The 21,286-nt window shown below is 36.1% G+C and overlaps 1 protein-coding gene across 20 annotated transcripts in view; it reads right to left on the bottom strand.

The window, feature by feature from the left end:
- The window catches only part of LOC115209943 (calcium-dependent secretion activator 1), a 289,946-nt gene that overhangs the window by 229,024 nt on the left and 39,636 nt on the right, over window positions 1-21,286 (bottom strand). For all 20 annotated transcript variants that reach the window (XM_036500755.1, XM_036500758.1, XM_036500764.1 and 17 more), the window contains 5 exons: window positions 19,310-19,421; window positions 11,027-11,166; window positions 6,966-7,032; window positions 4,613-4,721; window positions 45-242 (listed from right to left, as the gene is read on the bottom strand). In XM_036500755.1, the coding sequence (XP_036356648.1) occupies window positions 45-242; window positions 4,613-4,721; window positions 6,966-7,032; window positions 11,027-11,166; window positions 19,310-19,421 (626 nt within the window). The remainder of the gene's footprint in view (window positions 1-44; window positions 243-4,612; window positions 4,722-6,965; window positions 7,033-11,026; window positions 11,167-19,309; window positions 19,422-21,286) is intronic.

The raw sequence follows: 21,286 nt of genomic DNA, 5'->3' as shown, positions 1-21,286 counted from the left end.
ATGTGTATATGTATGTAGGCATATATGTATGTATGATAACTTACCTCCTTGCATTCTTGATATCTGAGTATTGCTAATTTTATTAGTTTGCATTACAGGAGGTACAGGTTTGTGTGTCTGTCCTGTAGCTCGATATATTGCTTGAACCCACAATGTACGCTCTGTTTCATCTTCTGTAGCAAATGTTACCGTGTCACCTTCCTTCACAATATTGAAGAAATATTTTCCCCCTTCCATGAACTCTGTTAGAAAGCAAGAGAATAATATAACCAAATGCATTAAAATTTCTGTGAAAATTACTGTGAACATCAATATTTTATTATTTTTCTCTTTGGTTTGAAATAGATATCTACATGTCTAGAATATATTATATCTATAGGGTAAAAGACTGTGAAACTATAAAACTCATTTTTTTTTCTTTGTTATATTTACCTATGTTACTTTAAGAATATTTTGGAATTTATATAAGGAATGCAAAAAGTGCTGCAAAAAGACAGAGAAGATCTCAACAAACTGAGACTATGACTTTGCAGTTGCTTCTTGTTCCAGATATTTCAGTCAGTAGTTGTATCTTGAGGAAAGATGAACTCCATCAGACTGACAAATCATAATGCACAATATAATGAGAAAGTTTTCTGTAGTTACTCAATGTTGTATTTCCTATAAAATTGCTGCTTTCAATGCTTAAATAGTATAAGGCAGAAATGTTAGCATGCCGGGCAAAATGCTTAGTGGTACTTCGTCTGTCTTTATGTTCTGAGTTCAAATTCCACTGAGGTTGACTTTGCCTTTCATCTTTTCAAGGTTGATAAATTAAGTACCAGTTGCATACTGGGGTTGATCTAATCGACTGACCCCCATCCCCCAAAATTTCAAGCCTTGTGCCTGGAGTAGAAAAGAATACTTAAATAGTACAGAGTGCTACATAATCTCTTTTCTATAAATCAAATCAGGATTGCAGTATTTTCTCTCATTTCATTCATATTTCTTTAGAATAAGATTAGAATCCCCCAAATTTATGGTTCATGGCTTTTAATCAATGCAACAAAGTCTCAGAAAGCCCGAGTCTCAATTTCAATGGTACTTAAAATTATTCCACAAAAGCACCAAGTTATACTGGATTGAAAGGTGTGGTGGATTTATTAAGCAGGTTATAGCACTTTATTACATCTTTGAATTTTTTTTCTTCTTGCAGCTCTTTATGATGGAAAGATCAATTTTATGGTATGCATGCTTACTAATTTTCATCACACTATTCTTTACTTTTTTATAATTCATCTTTTATCCATAAATTCCTGGTGTTTATATTTCTAATCTTTGGATATCATCCATTTTCATATGTGTCAGTCCTTCCATAAATTAAGGGAGTAATAAATTTTCAATTTTTATGTTATGTATTTCTTATAGATTATTCACTCAGGAGTAAATTTTTTAAAGACAATTCATATGTTATATTATTTTAAGATACTTTATACATTATACAATCTAAGTCAGATCCTTACAATAAAGTAGAATGAGTTTTGATTTTTGTCTCTTCCCCATGCTAGTGAATCAATAATGAACTGAGAAATTGTGTTGAATGCGTTCTTATGAGAATTAGATCCTTGTTGTTTGTATCTAGTATAATAATGCTTTTTTTCAAAGATGCAAACATTTATGGATGCTTGTTATAATAATCTTGTTAAAATGAGAAAAAAAAAAGAGAAATCCATTGAAGTTTGATAACTGATGATTATATTTTCTTTTCATAATTTATTACATAAAATGGTCTAGTAACAGTTAACATTCTCTTGCTGTTGACAGAGAATATAGTTAATCAATCTGTCTGATTTGTTTTTCAATTAAATAAATTTCATACATCATCTTCTTTAGACAGTAACTGTCAACCAGTGACAAAACCTAATACTTAATCATTCAGCTAATATTTATCACTTTTTAATTCAATATAGCTAACTTGTACTGAAAGGATCAATACACAAGTGGACAAACAAGTTGAACAGCTTTCACCTTCAGTGAGTAGCTATTTTCAACAATTCAAATGAGTAATACAGCAGATTAGAAAAGAAACATCTGAGTACCATAAAATTATTAAGGAAAGCAATTGTTTTATATATGTAAGTTCTGCTCTGTTGAAAATCTTTTAACATCATAAACTTCATTATTATCAATAATTTTAAGTTCATCTTTGAAATTTTCTTGTACTGCCCATGAAATATTGTTACAGATTATAAACATCAATGACATTTATTACTAGCCTTCATTTTTATTTATCTGCTTACCTTTTGAGGTTGTACATTTGATCTACACATCATACATCAAATTATTGGGTATATGCTATTAATTGCGCTGATGATATTGCTTAGTATTGCTGAATTTCTACATAATGATATCTATTCTCTTCCTCAATCTACAGCAATTAATATTTCTTATATATTTGCATTATCCATTTCACTAAGTGCATCAATATCACAAATAAAACTTACAATTTAACTCAGTGAAGTGAGAGTGAAAGGCAACATAATAACTAAAATTATGAAAGATAGAGAACAATTTAAAAATATATTTCTTGTAAAGAGCAAAAAAAAAAAAAAACCTCAATATTTGGCAGCAAATATAAAAAATTAAAATGAAATTTATATGATTATAGAGAAATGATACAACTGCTATTTCCTAAAAATATCAAGTATTTAATTCTAAAGGATAGCAATGTTCCAATGAGCTAACAAATTAAAGGATAAGTGTTGTTTGCAGAGATTAAGGTAGTATGGAAGTGCTACAAAATAGATAGATAGGAAGAAATTCTAGTTGTAATTTAAAATCAGAAAAGCAGTATACCCCTTCCCTCCTCCAACAAGTAGGATTACTTAGGATATTTAAGTTTACAAAAGAAGCAAAAAAGGGAAGCTATTTTGTAAAAATAGCCAAATGTTATCAGTGAACATAAACCATTGCTAAGGCAGAAATTATAATGCAGCAGCAGTAGCAGTGGTGGTGGTGGTAGTAGTAGTAGTAGTAGTAGTAGTAGTAGTAGTAGCAGCAGCAGTATTAGTAGTAGTAGCAGTATTATTATTATTATTATTAGTAGTAGTAGTAGTAGTAGTAGTAGTAGTAGTAGTAAAAGGAGAGATAAATAGAAAAAGATTAAAGAAAAAGAAAGCAATAATAATGAATATGTTGATGATAATGACTGTAACAGCAGCATCACTGACATCAATAACAACTAAAATTATGATGACTACTTCAGTCTACAAGCAACATTACTGACGACATTAAGTTTCCTTTTTACACTGTCTTGAAAAAATCATTTTGTATTTATTGAAATTTAATTTAGGAAAACAAGGATTTTAGCCATCATTTTCATTAGATTTTTCTTTGGCTTATACATAGTAAAATTATTAAAATATTTTTCTCAGAATTATTGTCTTCAATTTTCAGTACCTTTTTAAACAATAATTTAGATTTCTTTGAGCGTTAGTTAGTCACAAGGGATGATAATAGATTTAGTTGTATTAATCACACAAAGGATCATTTCAAAGCATTTACAGCATGCTAAAAGCATAGAATTGATGAATAAACTAAAAACATTATGTTGCTATTGAGCCAACAAGAGAAATACCAAACTATCAATAGAAAAACTGCACAATTTTTATAGTACAGTTATTTTTGGACAAATGAACTAAAAATCAATATGTTAAAATTCAAAAAGCCAGGCCAGGGTTAGTAACTTGTTGAGAAGAATTCTACATTCACCAAAATTTGGTTCTGAGCCCATAACTTTTCTTCCAGATATTGAAGCCCTTTCATCAGAATTCCCATGGCAACTTCTATATACAAATGACCTGGTTCTCATCAATGAATCCCTAGAGGAAATGCAGAAGAAGTTGGAAACTTGGAAAATGTGTTTGGAGTTTTAAAAAAAGGAAATATAGCAAAATCTAAATAGTGACCTTGATTTAGTATGTAGAAAGAGATTAAGTGCTACTCAAAATTAAGTAAGTATTGAAAGCAGCAATTGTATAAAAGTATCTACTCTGAACCCTGTGGATTCAAAGTAGTCTGAAGAAGGACTTGCACTTTAGGCTAACACTTCATTAGCAAAACTAGTTGTATAAATGATGTGTGGATGTTGATGGTGTATTCCCTGAATCAAGAGATATCTTTATTGTTTAAGAGTTGAGAATAGCGATTAGAGAGTATAATGAATAATTAGAGTCAGCAGAGAACATCTTGAAAATTTTGACTCGTCTATGATATGAAAATATAAGATGAAGTGTCTTGAATCAAAATTAGCTACAAGTGACTTACTTGAAGTACAACATTAAGACAAATGACAAAAACAAATATAAACCCAGTTCACAAAAGAGTATACAGTGGCATAGCCAAATAAAAAGAGGTGAGTGAAAACTGAATAAATTCTGTAAATTATTATATGCTGAAAACTAGAGTGGAGAAAAACCAAAATATAAAGTAGTGGAAAGACTAAAGAGGTGCAAATACAGAATCAAACAGACTGCTGACACCAGTCAGGTCCATACAATTTAAGTAGGTACAAAAAATATTAAGTAAATAAATAAATAAGATAATTTTGATTCTAAATATTAGTAATATTTACCAGGATGGGGCTCAGTATAATCTACCGTAAATCCATCAAGTTGCATCATTTCTGTTGGTTCAGGTTTTTTTTCTCTGTAACTACACATGGCAAATGTGTATTGAGATACCTAAAATGAAATTAACAATTATTAACAGAATGTCCAACTTTTTGGAAGTTCAAAAGAAAAAAAGAAAAAAAGAAAACTAACTGAAGCTTGAAATAACTTTAAAGAGAGTGTAAAAAGCCTAATTTTGGAATTTGGTCAAGTTATTTTGAAAGCAATTTTTATTTATCTGACTTTTAGTGTCAACAAAAATGTAGAGGTCCTACTATCATCTTTAGACTAGATATATGAGATTAACTAAAATTTAATATTGAAATGAAATGCTTAAAGTTGAAAACATGGCTGAGATGTATGGTTTAGGACAAAATTTCTGTTTAGTGGATATATCACAACTATCCCTGTTCAATAGTAAACAACAAAACAAACTGGAAACAATCTGTAACATTACTTAAACATTTATGAATATTACCATATATTAGCTAAGAATACTGAATTGTTTTTTACAGTCCAACAAGAATGATAATTCTTAATTATAAGAACAGTAAAGCTTGGTCAAGTGAGAATTAAATAATTAGAAGTATACTAAGCAGCACTGAATAAAATATAAGTATATGCAACCATATTTAACAAATTTGTGTACATTTGAACATTGAAAGACCATTTGCTGCAGAAATGGTCTCAGAAAAAATTCTCCTCACAGACAAAATGTGCGAAAATACATTCCACTATGATTTATGATCTGAATCATTCGATTGTATGACATGAAATGTATTAACTATGGTCGTACATGATTATATTTTTATCCAACACTGCTTCATGCAACCACTCAACCACAGGTCAGCTCCCCCTCTCTCTCTCTCTCTCTCTTCCTTTCCCTATCTACACTATCATTATTGTGATACTACTGCTCTTCATTTCACCTTTTTTTACAAACTGTCAATCATCCCCTATTCTCCCCTACCTCCCCAAATCATATGCATCATAAGTCACCTCCAACTCCTTATCCACAAGTCATTACACCCATCCATCAACCCTAACTAATTTCTACAATTGTCACTTAATCTTCTCTACTTATTCCTCAACACTTATTCTTCATTATATTCATCTGCTCATCCATTCTCTAACTCTAACCATCTCTCACTCTTCTTATAACTCTTGCAATCCCTATCCATATACACTTCCTATTCTCTGTCTCTACTAACTTCCTTACCAGTATTTTCATCTATTTCCATCTTCACCTCAGTTAGTTCTACCTTTTCTTTTATAATGAGAGCAGCCATGCAGCTCCTCTACATGAAAAAAACTTGTCTTGACTTCCTCTGTCATACTTTAGCTCCTCATCTCCTAGCATAATGCTGCTTCTCAATTGTAGCCACACTCAGTTAAAGGGGTTTTACTCCTATCAGCTGCATAGTAACTTCACTAGTGCTGGTGCCGTGAAAAAAGCAGACAAAAATTCCTTGAATCACAGCTGACATTATTTAAAACTGTAAGAATAGCAATAAATGGTTGGAAGATTACAGCTAAAATGTCTTTGATCATAGGCCTGTTGATCAGAGATGTTTTAAGGCTAAAAAAAAACATCAAATGAACCCTGGGAAAAATTATTTGCGCAGTATCACATAAGAGGCCTTTATTAACAGAGTTGCTAAATGCAACAGGTAATATATGATATCAGTAAAAAGCAATTCATTTATATAACAGGTTACCATAACTCATTCTTTTGCTGCTATCCTCCTCAGCATAATTTTATACTGTCTGAGAATCATAATTCTTACAGCTTGCACAAAAATAATAAAAGCAATTTTTCTTTAAAGGGATCATTTCATCTCAGTTAGCACCGAATCTCTGAGTAGATGTGGTTTTCTTATTGAAAGGGGATAAAAATATATAAATAAGAGACACACATGCAGCATTTTTTGCAACATTTAGCCATTTTTATCCCATGAATTTCAGGTATTATCAGGTTTTTATTAGCAAAATTCTTATTAAGATTTCCCTACTGCATTTCACTCAATAACTCCATACAAAACACTTTGCCTAATTTTTCCTTCCTTCCTAGAAGTGCGACTTTCTGGAACTCACTCCCAATCTGTGTTTCCCTATGGTCATCAACCTGTAAAAGATCTATTGCATTAACTTCACAAGTCTGTGAAGGCTTGGAAGGACTATGGATACTGACATACCTCTCTCTAAACTAAATAGTGATGAGGATGATTTCTTACAATGGTACAAAATCATGAATTTATAAGGGAGGGATATGGTCAAATGAAAAGTGGTTAAAAGTAATAACAAAAAATAACATACCTGAACTAAAACAAAATATCTTTTCTTGCTTTTTTTCCAAACGTTTTTCCCCAAAGCAAACAGGTATCTACAATTATAAAAAATAAACTGAAAGGCATAATATATTTATAACAATTTTTTAAAAGGCAATCTTTATATCTAATGTAACTTAGATGTTGTGTTAGAACACAGAATACTGCATTATTTACCTTGAGAAGACCTCTTATCATGGTACATAAAAGCACTCATATTTATATTGATAACAAATGAGAACCATCTGCTATGGTCACGAGAATTGTCAGATCACATGATTTTGCCCTGCCTGGGCTCCTCAGTGGCAGACGTCTGGTAGCAACATAATAGCCAAATTTCCCTGTCAACAATATATAGACTTTCAGTGTCTATTGAGGCACTGACGTTGCAAATAGCCAGCAGACTTATTAAAAACTAAATGATAGCAACAGAAGCAGTATTAATGCCAAAAGGTAATCTTTATATCCATCTTAACTTGGAAGTTGTGTTAGAACACAGAATACTGCATTATTTATCTTGATATAAATATTTACCTTGAGTTCCTCTCAAGGTAAATAATGCAGTATTCTATTTTCTAACATACATCCAAGTTAAGTAGGATACAAAGATTGCCTTCTGGTATTAATACTAATATTTTGGTATTTTTTCATATTTAACATTGTAGAACTTATTAATACAATTATGAAATATATTGGTGTATCAATGGTTTTTGTGAATGAAATGTATATCTGGTCATACTTTAGCATTCCAATTACAAGACTCATATTAAGCATATCTAGATCTGAAATTATAATTTATACAAATTCCAAATAGTAGTATACATATATATATATATATATATATATATATATATATATATATATATATATATATATATATATATGTTCAAATTTTGAACATCACTATGATACTAATTTAAACATATTTTATATTATTTATACATTGTAATCTTCCAGTTTTGGGATATTTCTAATCAATATCTTTAAGACCAAAGTTAAAAGAGAAAACAAAATTTACTTGTAAAAGAAATATTTGCATTACATAATTGAATTAATAAGATTCTTTAATATTTACTACAGAAATGTTAAAATGTTACACAAATTAGAATTTTATATAAAGCATATTTCTGTTGAAATACACAGTTTCAAATGATTTAAAAAATAATGAAGAATTTAGTAAAATAACTTTGTCATTATTTATCTGGTGTTTTGAACATAAATTAACCTGATATTTTGGTGGAAGGCTATAATTTAGAAATAGTAAGTTTGTATCATTGAACCAGAGTCGATCTCAGGCAGATTGGTGTCAAAAGAGTTAAATCTAATTTCATCAAACCTAAAGGGCGAAAAGCAAAGTTTGTCCAGTGAGATTTGAACTTAAAACTATGTAATACAAAGTCTTTAGTCTCTACTGTTTATACCAGCCCACCACTCTTAAATCAATATATATTAAAATTTTCTGCTCTTTTAAAATCACACCAGAGTTCTGAAACAAGGTAAATGAAATATATCTCATCATTGGTAAATTAAAAGCAACACTGTTAGTAGATTAGGATGCCTTAATTAAAAATTTAGTGTAGTGAATATACCTAAACCATGTGTTACAGTGAAAATTTAGCAAAGAATGTGTAAATATAGTCATTTATGCAAAAACACACAAAGGATGATACATTGAGAGACATGCAGAATAGATTAGAAATACAAATGACAGAACTGATCTGGTTGATATATATTCCTCAAGTAATAATTCATCTTGGAAATGTTGATATGTATACAATCTAGTGTCAAAATGTGAGGCCCTAATTAAGAAATGAGAATTTTCCTGTTTTAACAGCAACAACCCAGTTTGGCTGTAGCACAAGGCCTGAAATTTGGGGGCAGGGGGCCAGTTGATTAGATAGACCCCAGTACACAACTGGTACTTAATTTATCGACCCCAAAAGGATGAAAAGCAAAGCTGACTTCAGAGGAATTTGAAGAGAAGACTATATATTGGTTCAGAAATGATAGTGAGTTACACTAGATGTATCACAGTATTTAATTTTATTTTCTGCTCTAGGTTTAAATCTTGACTTTACCTATGTTTGGTGTCATGTTAAGTATAAAATATAGTATATGAGAGCAGAGTTAAAATATCAGTGCAGAGTTTAAAAAATTATAATTGTCATTGTTAAGATTAGTTTTAAAATCTCTAAATTTCACATACATATCTCTGTAAGATTGTGACAGAATAGATAAAAGCTTTGAAGTCCTGCATTAGAAATAATATGCATATATTTAGAAATAATGCACATGCAAAAGGATTAGAGGAAAGAGCACTCAAAATGTAGTGGATAAATAAAAAAATTGTTGTGGAGTAACTGCTGCACCACAGCAAATATCAATTGAGAACATTAATAAAAATACTTTGAACATAACCTTCACATGGTTACACCTTTTAGCTAATGATTCAATAATCCCCATTCAGTCTTTGATGTTTTATTTTGCATCCCATATAGTCAATTTTTGAAGACTACTTTAGGACTATAAGTCAAAATATTTATAGAAGCTAGAAGAAAATAGATTAAAACATCATTGGGACAAAAAGTGTAACAAACAGCGCAGAAAATTAACTGTATTATCCCCATTCTGTTACTCTTATTACAGTCTCAATGACAATCTAAAAAGCTAAAAAATAAAACAAATGTTACTCAAAACAGTCATTCTGAAATTGTTTGCATAAAATGTAAGTAAACGTGATGCATTGTTCAGCATGAGATGGTCATATGTGAATGATTCACAGCTTATATGACAGTAAAATAAACATCTTTAATCTATATATTCATGCTAAAACTGTTGAAATTGTTTACAGGTGGGAAATACTAGTTGGCAATTGTTTTAAATTGCAATAAAGAGATTTTTGTTTTCTTTCCTTTAATTAATTGTTTCAAAATGTGTAAAAATTACCACAAAATGTTCCAAATAATAATTACTTATGGTCACATCATCTCATTATTCCTCCTTCCTCAGCATACATAACCTACACTTCATATGTGTCATATATCATTTAATGACAATGTAATGTTTAAGAAACAGTTTTAATTGTCTAAATGAAAATTTTCCTAGAAAGATGAAAAGAATTTTAAACTTTCATCTGCCTGTAAGCTATTTGCAGAAAGTGGATGTCAACAAAACCATAGTAGTTATGCACCACACTGATGGCTGATTACAGTTACACAAAACACCATAGCCAAAAATACACCTTTTACTATCTGAATAGCAACTCTCTCAACTAAAATATAAACAACTCTAACCACTGATCAGGAAGATCAAGCTAAGATACAGTACATCCAGTAGTTTATTTATAAATTTATACTTTCATACTATATTCCAGTATACTGTGACAGCATCATGTTAACATGCACAGAATCATATATCTCTCCCTACAAGATCACTTCAAAATATCTTTCAATAAGTGTATTATAAAACATTAAATATTTTCCCCACAAAATAAACTTGTAAAATAAGGGTACATCTTACACAAGAGTGCACCTTATATGCCAGCAAATATGGTAACTATAAGAGTAGAAACATATGTAGACACATTTGCATAATATAATACAAATATAAAAAAAAATATTTTAAAAAAAACATGCTTCAGGGCTTAAATATAGTGCTTGAAACACCATATATTGGAAGTGCATTAAACATTATCAGCTTATTTGAATGCTGATAAAATAAGAAAAAATATGTATAATATACAAGTGCGTTTGTAAGTGAGAGACATGTACTTCAATTCTAATTAGTGGGCTCAGTGTTTCTTCAATCTCAAATTATTGTATGCCATCATAGAATGCTTCAGAAAATTTTTATTTCAGATGTTAGTTGTTAGCTCATAATAAATATTTACATTAAAATGTAATCAACATTGGCGGTTATAAAATCAAAATTTTAATGAAACAAAAGCAAATAATTTGTTACTAAAAGAAATAAGTACCTAAAAATAATAATGAATATAATGATTAATGAGAAATAATACATATTTAAAAATTTTCAATGTAAAGTAATTACCCGCAATGTTTCATATTTTGTGGCTTATCCATTCGAACAGCTATTTTAATACGTAAATCATCGGGGCAATTTTTTTTGATGGTTTGCATTTGAAACCATTCTGGTTGCCGGCTACTGCTTGCAGTGGGCCGAATCACAACCTACAAAACATGGAAAAAACAAAATATATATCAACCCACATGGGAAATAGATGTTAAAAAGTAATATATATATACTGTATTTATTTTGTGATGCTCTGTGTTTCTTTCAATTGCCTTAAATATAACAAAGAATTTAGTAAAATAACTCAGTTATCATTAAGCTAGTGTTAGGAACATTAAATTATGACTAAGATTAGGTGAAAGATTTGAATTCAAAACTTTTGAACACAAGTGGCTTCTGTGCCGGTGGCACATAAAAAGCACCATCCAAACGTGGCCGATGCCAGCGCCACCTTGACTGGCTTCCGTGCCGGTGGCACGTTAAAAGCACCAACCAATCGTGGTCAATGCCAGACTCCCCTGGCACCTGTGCCGGTGGCATGTAAAAAGCACCCACTACACTCGCGGAGTGGTTGGCGTTAGGAAGGGCATCCAGCTGTAGAAACACTGCCAGATCAGACTGGAGCCTGGTGCAGCCCCTAACTTCCCAGACCCCGATCAAACCGTCCAACCCGTGCTAGCGTGGAAAACGGACGTTAAACGATGATGATGATGATGATGATATATATATATATTTACACACACACACACATATATATATATATATATATATATATATTTACACATACATATATATTTACACACACACACACACATATATATATATTTACACACACACATATATATATATTTACATACATATATATATATATTTACATACATATATATATATATATTTACATATATATATATATTTACATATATATATATATTTACATATATATATATATTTAAATATATATATTTACATATATATATATATTTAAATATATATATTTACATATATATATTTACATATATATATATTTATATACATATATATTTACACACACACATATATATATATACACATATATATGGGAACAAATATAAGGACAAGCAAGTTAGGCAGGTTGATATATGAAGAATATTAAATACATTAAGTACAAAATTGTATATATGTTTACATGCAAACGATTCAACTTACTCAGAATAGAAATGATATCAAGAATTAAAAGGGTTGAAAAAGAGTATTACAAATCTAACAGCTGTCTCTTAGGGCTCAATGGTCCAAAATAATGATTATAAATTGATTCCATCAACAGATGGAACAACTTCCGTCTTCAGGGGAGGTGTTGACAGAAAGGAGATTAAGGATGGAATGATTTTTTGGAGAGCCAAGTGTATTAGAGTGGGAAATAAGGGAGGTATTCAAATAGAGAATAGCGAGAAAATAAATTTCATGGGTTAGGGATTAATAAGAAGACTAAAAAATTTTCCCATCTTTAATCTCCTTTCTGTTAACACCACAAATGTAAGATTTCTTCCCTGAAGACAAAGGCTCATTTCATCTGACGATAGAATCAATTTACAACCATTATTTTTTACCACTGAGCTCCCAGAAACAGCTGCTGGATGTGCAAAACTCTACTTCAACCCCTTTAATTCTTGATATCATTTTTATTCTAAGTCGGACCTTTTGTATTTAAACATATAAACATTTTTTGTATTTAATATTCTTTGTATATCAACCTGCCTAACTTGCTTGTCCTTACATTTATTTCTCTACCCACTCAAGTGTAAACCTCATGAGCACTACTAAGCGTATTCTGTATGGAGAATTCAGATTCCCATCTTTGAACTATATCTATATATATATATATATGTGTAGGTTTTCAGATGCCAGTTCAAGTCCTGATTGGCTTTTTACTCAAATACTTCACTTGTTTTTTGTCTGCATGTGGCCTAGCATTCAGATTGGCTGATTGCCTGAGTACTTCATTTATTTATCATGTTCTAGTTTCTTGTTTCCACCCAAAAGTAGTCCAGTACTCTGACTGGTTAATTATCTGTAGATGCTATTTATTTATCACATATCCTGCCAATTTATTTTTGTCTGCCGGCAGTATAATGTTCCATGGCTGACTTCCTTCAAACATCATTTGTTTTTCTGATGATTATTTAATAGCATCATTTGTTTGTTTGTTTGTTTTTTTTCTTTTTCTGCTGTGAGTTCAGTTTTAGCCAAAAGCAAAATACTTGGTTAATACTAGCATGACTTCAACAAATACTGTCAAAAAAGTATAATCACACAGTGGTTTAAAGTTCGGACAACAAATTTCATTGCCTCAACATTTGATTTACTTTTATCATTTTTGTTGTTTCCAGTAATTAAGATTAGGATGAATATAATGTGTTTTATTATTCTATTGAGTCTTTCTTTTCCTGAGAGGGATAATTATGCCCCTCTTAAGTCAGATGGAACAATGCTACTGCTTCAAGACAAGTGGATAATCTGCTACAAACAAGAAAGATAATTCTTGATATTCTCCACATAGATGCTGCAAACACCAGCTGCCTTCCTACTTTTCAGCTGATTTACCATTTTCAAACCTTGTCTACAGATGGCAGATCATAGCTGACTGGCATGTCAGTCACCAGCACTGAAGCTATTGTGGTTTTCAGAACAGATTGGTCCAGTAGTTGGATCATACACTGGAACTAAGGAAAGGCTGCATAAATACACGCATTAACAGGTGTTACATCTGATACTACTGGAATCAACTGCTACTCCTCCAACATGCCAGCCATCAGAGCATTCAAACCAGTAATAGGTGTATCCACCAGTTGAGATTTTGCCCCTGCCTGGCCAACACACCTCCAATAAGGCTGCCACAGTGACTTGTAAATGGCTGAGTTCCAAAAACATCAAGGGCAGATGGGAGCCAACCCTCAAAGAGAGAACATTCAAAGCCCTCACCTAAACAGGCCTCCATCAGTTAACTGAGGTTCCGACTCTGAGTGAATTTGATAGATGGAGATCCTGGTGACTTTTCTCAAACTGTTTCATATGACTTGTTTTATAAGCAGTCAAGGTACTTTCCTGGAGGAGAGAACTTGATGAGTTTGATTGAGTAGTAATTACTGGTGAGGGTTTCCAGAGGATGGTGTGCAAGTCCTACCTCAACTTCTTTTAGTCGTCTATTATGACATGTAGAGAAAATGTTGGGTCTATTCTTTCGCATGCAGCACACCTCCTACCATATACAGTATTTTGTACCACTTTTTCTGTATCTAAATATACTGGCACAACAGAAATGATTGCCAGTCCTGTGTGGTGTAATCATCAAATAAAGATGTGATATCTCCTTGTCCATGTTATCATCATCATCATATACTCTATTTACTTATCATATCCAAGGAATTACCTTGGGTGATTATTCTATTTTAATTCATTGGTATCTGATTGTTTGATGTAGTTAACCAAGGTTGCTTAACTACTGAATGCTTTCTAGATATCTACTTGGATTCATTAATCCCTCTTACTTCATCATCATCATCATCATCATTTAACGTCCGCTTTCCATGCTAGCATGGGTTGGACGGTTCAACTGGGGTCTGGGGAGCCCGAAAGCTGCACCAGTCCAGTCAGATCTGGCAGTGTTTCTACAGCTGGATGCCCTTCCTAACGCCAACCACTCCGAGAGTGTAGTGGGTGATTTTATGTGCCACCGACACAGGTGCCAGACGAGGCTGGCAAACGGCCACGCTCGGATGGTGTTTTTTTATGTGCCACCGACACAGGTGCCAGACGAGGCTGGCAGACGGCCACGCTCGGATGGTGTTTTTATGTGCCACCGACACAGGTGCCAGATGAGGCTGGCAAACGGCCACGATCGGATGGTGTTTGTTACGTGCCCACAGCACGGAGGCCAGTCGATGCGGTACTGGCTATGGCCACGTTCGGATGGTTTTCTTGTGTGCCACGTGCCACCGGCACTGGTACCACAAAGATACAAATTCCATTGATGTTCATCTATTTTGATTTGTTTTGATTTTCACTTGCCTCAACAGGTCTTCACAAGTGTCACAAGAAGGAAGGTATGCACAGGTGGACTGACTACGTCCCAGGTAGGGGCCACAGGTTATGGCCTGACTAGTCTTGCCGGGTCTTCGGATGGTGTTTTTATGTGCCACCGACACAGGTGCCAGATGAGGCTGGCGAACGGCCACGATCGGATGGTGTTTGTTACGTGCCCACAGCACGGAGGCCAGTCAGTGTGGTACTGGCTACGGCCACGTTCGGATGGTTTTCTTGTGTGCCACCGGCACTGGTACCACAAAGATACAATTCCATTAATGTTCATCTATTTTGATTTGTTTTGATTTGATTTGATTTGATTTGTTTTGATTTCATTTTGATTTTGATTTTCACTTGCCTCAACAGGCCTTCACAAGTATCACAAGGAGGAAGGTATGCACAGGTGGACTGACTACGTCCCAGGTAGGGGCCATGGGATATGGCCTGACTAGTCTTGCCGGGTCTTCGGATGGTGTTTTTATGTGCCACCGACACAGGTGCTAGATGAGGCTGGCGAACGGCCACGATCGGATGGTGTTTGTTATGTGCCCACAGCACGATGGCCAGTCGATGCGGTACTGACTACGGCCACGTTCGGATGGATTTCTTGTGTGCCACAGGCACTGGTACCACAAAGATACAAATTCCATTGATGTTCATCTATTTTGATTTGATTTGATTTGATTTGATTTTCACTTGCCTCAACAGGTCTTCACAAGTGTCACAAGAAGGAAGGTATGCACAGGTGGACTGACTAGTCTTGCCGGGTCTTCGGAAGGTGTTTTTATGTGCCACCGACACAGGTGCCAGATGAGGCTGGCGAACGGCCATGATCGGATGGTGTTTGTTACGTGCCCACAGCACGGAGGCCGGTCGATGCGGAACTGGCTACGGCCACGTTCGGATGGTTTTCTTGTGTGCCACCGGCACTGGTACCACAAAGATACAGATTCCATTAATGTTCATCTATTTTGATTTGTTTTGATTTCATTTTGATTTTGATTTTCACTTGCCTCAACAGGCCTTCACAAGTATCACAAGGAGGAAGGTATGCACAGGTGGACTGACTACGTCCCAGGTAGGGGCCATGGGATATGGCCTGACTAGTCTTGCCGGGTCTTCGGATGGTGTTTTTATGTGCCACCGACACAGGTGCTAGATGAGGCTGGCGAACGGCCACGATCGGATGGTGTTTGTTATGTGCCCACAGCACGATGGCCAGTCGATGAGGTACTGACTACGGCCACGTTCGGATGGATTTCTTGTGTGCCACAGGCACTGGTACCACAAAGATACAGATTCCATTGATGTTCATCTATTTTGATTTGTTTTGATTTTCACTTGCCTCAACAGGTCTTCACAAGTGTCACAAGAAGGAAGGTATGCACAGGTGGACTGACTACGTCCCAGGTAGGGGCCACAGGTTATGGCCTGACTAGTCTTGCCGGGTCTTCGGATGGTGTTTTTATGTGCCACCGACACAGGTGCCAGATGAGGCTGGCGAACGGCCACGATCGGATGGTGTTTGTTACGTGCCCACAGCACGGAGGCCAGTCGGCGTGGTACTGGCTACGGCCACGTTCGGATGGTTTTCTTGTGTGCCACCGGCACTGGTACCACAAAGATACAATTCCATTAATGTTCATCTATTTTGATTTGTTTTGATTTGATTTGATTTGATTTGTTTTGATTTCATTTTGATTTTGATTTTCACTTGCCTCAACAGGCCTTCACAAGTATCACAAGGAGGAAGGTATGCACAGGTGGACTGACTACGTCCCAGGTAGGGGCCATGGGATATGGCCTGACTAGTCTTGCCGGGTCTTCGGATGGTGTTTTTATGTGCCACCGACACAGGTGCTAGATGAGGCTGGCGAACGGCCACGATCGGATGGTGTTTGTTATGTGCCCACAGCACGATGGCCAGTCGATGAGGTACTGACTACGGCCACGTTCGGATGGATTTCTTGTGTGCCACAGGCACTGGTACCACAAAGATACAAATTCCATTGATGTTCATCTATTTTGATTTGATTTGATTTTCACTTGCCTCAACAGGTCTTCACAAGTGTCACAAGAAGGAAGGTATGCACAGGTGGACTGACTAGTCTTGCCGGGTCTTCGGAAGGTGTTTTTATGTGCCACCGACACAGGTGCCAGATGAGGCTGGCGAACGGCCATGATCGGATGGTGTTTGTTACGTGCCCACAGCACGGAGGCCGGTTGATGCGGAACTGGCTACGGCCATGTTCGGATGGTTTTCTTGTGTTCCACCGGCACTGGTACCACAAAGATACAGATTCCATTAATGTTCATCTATTTTGATTTGTTTTGATTTCATTTTGATTTGATTTGATTTGTTTTGATTTGATTTTCACTTGCCTCAACAGGCCTTCACAAGTATCACAAGGAGGAAGGTATGCACAGGTGGACTGACTACGTCCCAGGTAGGGGCCATGGGATATGGCCTGACTAGTCTTGCCGGGTCTTCGGATGGTGTTTTTATGTGCCACCGACACAGGTGCTAGATGAGGCTGGCGAACGGCCACGATCGGATGGTGTTTGTTATGTGCCCACAGCACGATGGCCAGTCGATGAGGTACTGACTACGGCCACGTTCGGATGGATTTCTTGTGTGCCACAGGCACTGGTACCACAAAGATACAGATTCCATTGATGTTCATCTATTTTGATTTGATTTGATTTTCACTTGCCTCAACAGGTCTTCACAAGTGTCACAAGAAGGAAGGTATGCACAGGTGGACTGACTAGTCTTGCCGGGTCTTCGGAAGGTGTTTTTATGTGCCACCGACACAGGTGCCAGATGAGGCTGGCGAATGGCCATGATCGGATGGTGTTTGTTACGTGCCCACAGCACGGAGGCCGGTCGATGCGGAACTGGCTACGGCCACGTTCGGATGGTTTTCTTGTGTGCCACCGGCACTGGTACCACAAAGATACAGATTCCATTGATGTTCATCTATTTTGATTTGTTTTGATTTTGATTTTCACTTGCCTCAACAGGTCTTCACAAGTGTCACAAGAAGGAAGGTATGCACAGGTGGACTGACTACGTCCCAGGTAGGGGCCATGGGTTATGGCCTGACTAGTCTTGCCGGGTCTTCGGATGGTGTTTTTATGTGCCACCGACACAGGTGCTAGATGAGGCTGGCGAACAGCCACGATCGGATGGTGTTTGTCATGTGCCCACAGCACGGAGGCCAGTCGGTGCGGTACTGGCTACGGCCACTTTCGGATGGTTTTCTCTTATGTGCCACCGGCACTGGTACCACAAAGATACAAATTCCATTGATGTTCATCTATTTTGATTTGTTTTGATTTGATTTTGATTTTCACTTGCCTCAACAGGCCTTCACAAGTATCACAAGGAGGAAGGTATGCACAGGTGGACTGACTACGTCCCAGGTAGGGGCCATGGGTTATGGCCTGACTAGTCTTCCCGGGTCTTCGGATGGTGTTTTTATGTGCCACCGACACAGGTGCTAGATGAGGCTGGCGAACGGCCACGATCGGATGGTGTTTGTTATGTGCCCACAGCACGATGGCCAGTGATGCGGTACTGACTACGGCCACGTTCGGATGGATTCTTGTGTGCCACCGGCACTGGTACCACAAAGATACAAATTCCATTGATGTTCATCTATTTTGATTTGTTTTGATTTTCACTTGCCTCAACAGGTCTTCACAAGTGTCACAAGAAGGAAGGTATGTACAGGTGGACTGACTACGTCCCAGGTAGGGGCCACGGGTTATGACCTGACTAGTCTTGCCGGGTCTTCGGATGGTGTTTTTATGTGCCACCATGTTCCCACAGCACGGAGGCCAGTCGATGCGGTACTGGCTACGGCCACGTTCGGATGGTTTTCTTGTGTGCCACTTATATATTTATATTCATACATGCATACATACTTACTTACATACATAAACATATTTTGATATTTAAAATGTGTTATATTTGAATTAAAATTTATTTTCTTCTTTCAATATTTTTTCTTTTTTTTATAACTGACTTACACATTTCTTTTATTGTCAGAGCAATTCACTTTACTAATTAAAATTCTTTTTTTTAAATTTCATTTATTTCAACATAAGAGTACTTGGCAACAAAATTCATATAATAATGAATTAAATATTAATTAAATATTTGGGTTATTGTTTTGCAATAACAATACACAAGCAAAATATATAAAATAGGAATTAGAAGGTATGAGAAATACTTACTTTTCCCAATTCGCGATCTTCTAAACTTAGTACTTTAGAGCTTTCTGTATACAATTTAACTTTAACAACTGGTAAGGGGTGGGGGGTTGTAAAATCACCTTGAGTATCCCAGCTAATAGAAAAAGAAAAGGAAATTTACCAGTTAGCTATAGCACATATACACATCTACATACATGTACAGGTTTTTAGAAGTAGAAATGATAGAGTTTTTAGGATTCACTGTATGCAGCAAAATTTAAATCTACATGACATGCTTTCTTCTAATAAATACATACATGCAAACACTACATAACAGCAGCCACCAGTATTGCAAATATATCAGATAAACAAGTTGATAAGTCAGCAGTTTACATTCTCTTACTCATAGTGTACTATGTCATGTCCAAGATACTTAAGTCAAAACATCTCTATGCTTCCAGATATATATAGATGTCACAGATAGGTTACCAGGCAAGGAGTGACGCATTGGCACGATCGTTGAGGGTGAAGGCAACTCCATGAAGGCCAAAGTTATCAGTTGGTCCACTGTGGTAGAGATGGTATGATGCATCATGTTGGGGTACTTTGATTTTGCGATAACCAGAATCAGGAAGTCTAACTTCAGAGAGGCATGCAATATCGATGTTATATTTGGAGAGAGTGTGCATCGTTAGTGCCTGTGTTTCTTTATGCATCAGGGATCTGACATTCCAAAAGCCAAAGAAATGCGTTCTTCCGTGTTGCATTAGCATCCCAGTTTGCTGATTTAACACTCGCCTCACTGGAGTAGCGAGCGCGTCGGCTCCCGCGGACGCCATAGTAGGGTTTGTCGTTGAAGAAGGTGAGATGTACATGAGGAATGTTTGAAGGATCTTAGGAATAGGAAGTTCGCTAGTGGTCCCCAGCCACAAGTATATCCCTGTTGGGAGAACGTCTTGTTTGCTATAGGTTTTCCACAGACGCAAGGACAGGATGGATTGAAGCTGCCGGTTGCCGGATCAGACGCTTCTGTTCACCAGAGCTCCGTTAGCCGGGTGTGGCCCTGATACTGCTGGGTGTCAGAACAATCCGCCTTGGGTGGCCCTACCAGAAACTGAAGTCTCCGACGGCATAGCTCTAACACTCTTGTTTCACCCCCTTACCATGATGAGGAGGGGTTGGACTTGTCTGTGCTCCCACTCTCAGCGCTTCTGATGAAGATAAAGACTCCTTCTATGATGCTTTACAGGCAGTTGTTGATCGCATACCCACAAGTGACATTCTAATCATCGCAAGCGATTGGAATGCCTGCACAGGACCAAGTAACACCACATACTGGGACAGTTTGGGATTGGCAACCAATGCGCCAATAGTGAAAGACTTGGAAATTTCGCTGCAGCAAATCATCTTACTGTTTCCAGCATGCGCTTTCAACATCCACAGCACCATCTTCTTACCTGGTACTCCAATGACAGTGTCACAGCATATCAGATTGACCATTTTCTCGTTAGAAGTCACTGGTCATTGAGCCTCCTTGATTGTCGAATGTTCAGAGGCACAGAAACCGGCAGTGAACATGGTTCCGATCATATATTAGGACGGGCAAAACTATGTCTTCATTTAAAGGCTGTCCAGTCTCGCTCTAGCTAAAAAGTAACCAGACCAAACATTTATTCCGTATCGAATTAACAAATCGGTTTAACAGGCTCGAAGTCCTTCAATCTGCTTCCTCAGATGAAGTCTAGCAAACAGTCAAACACAATCTTCAGTCCGTGATGTCCACAACACTCGGCACTACTAAGCGAAAAGACAAAGATTGGATCTGAGACCGAATAATCGAAATTGATGAAAAAGCAAAACAAGCTCAGTGCAACCAATCTGATACCTTCAGACAACTGCGCTGTGAAGCTGCCTGTTCTGCCCATGCTGATCGAAATAAATTCTGGAAGACGGTGGCTGAAGACATGGAATGCGCTGCATCTGCTGGGGACTCCCATAAGCTCTACAGCCTCCTTCGAT

The sequence above is a fragment of the Octopus sinensis genome, linkage group LG1 (assembly GCF_006345805.1).
Source record: "Octopus sinensis linkage group LG1, ASM634580v1, whole genome shotgun sequence".
In the NCBI taxonomy this organism is placed as follows: Eukaryota; Metazoa; Mollusca; class Cephalopoda; order Octopoda; family Octopodidae; genus Octopus; species Octopus sinensis.
This window is presented reverse-complemented; position numbering and strand designations above follow the sequence as displayed.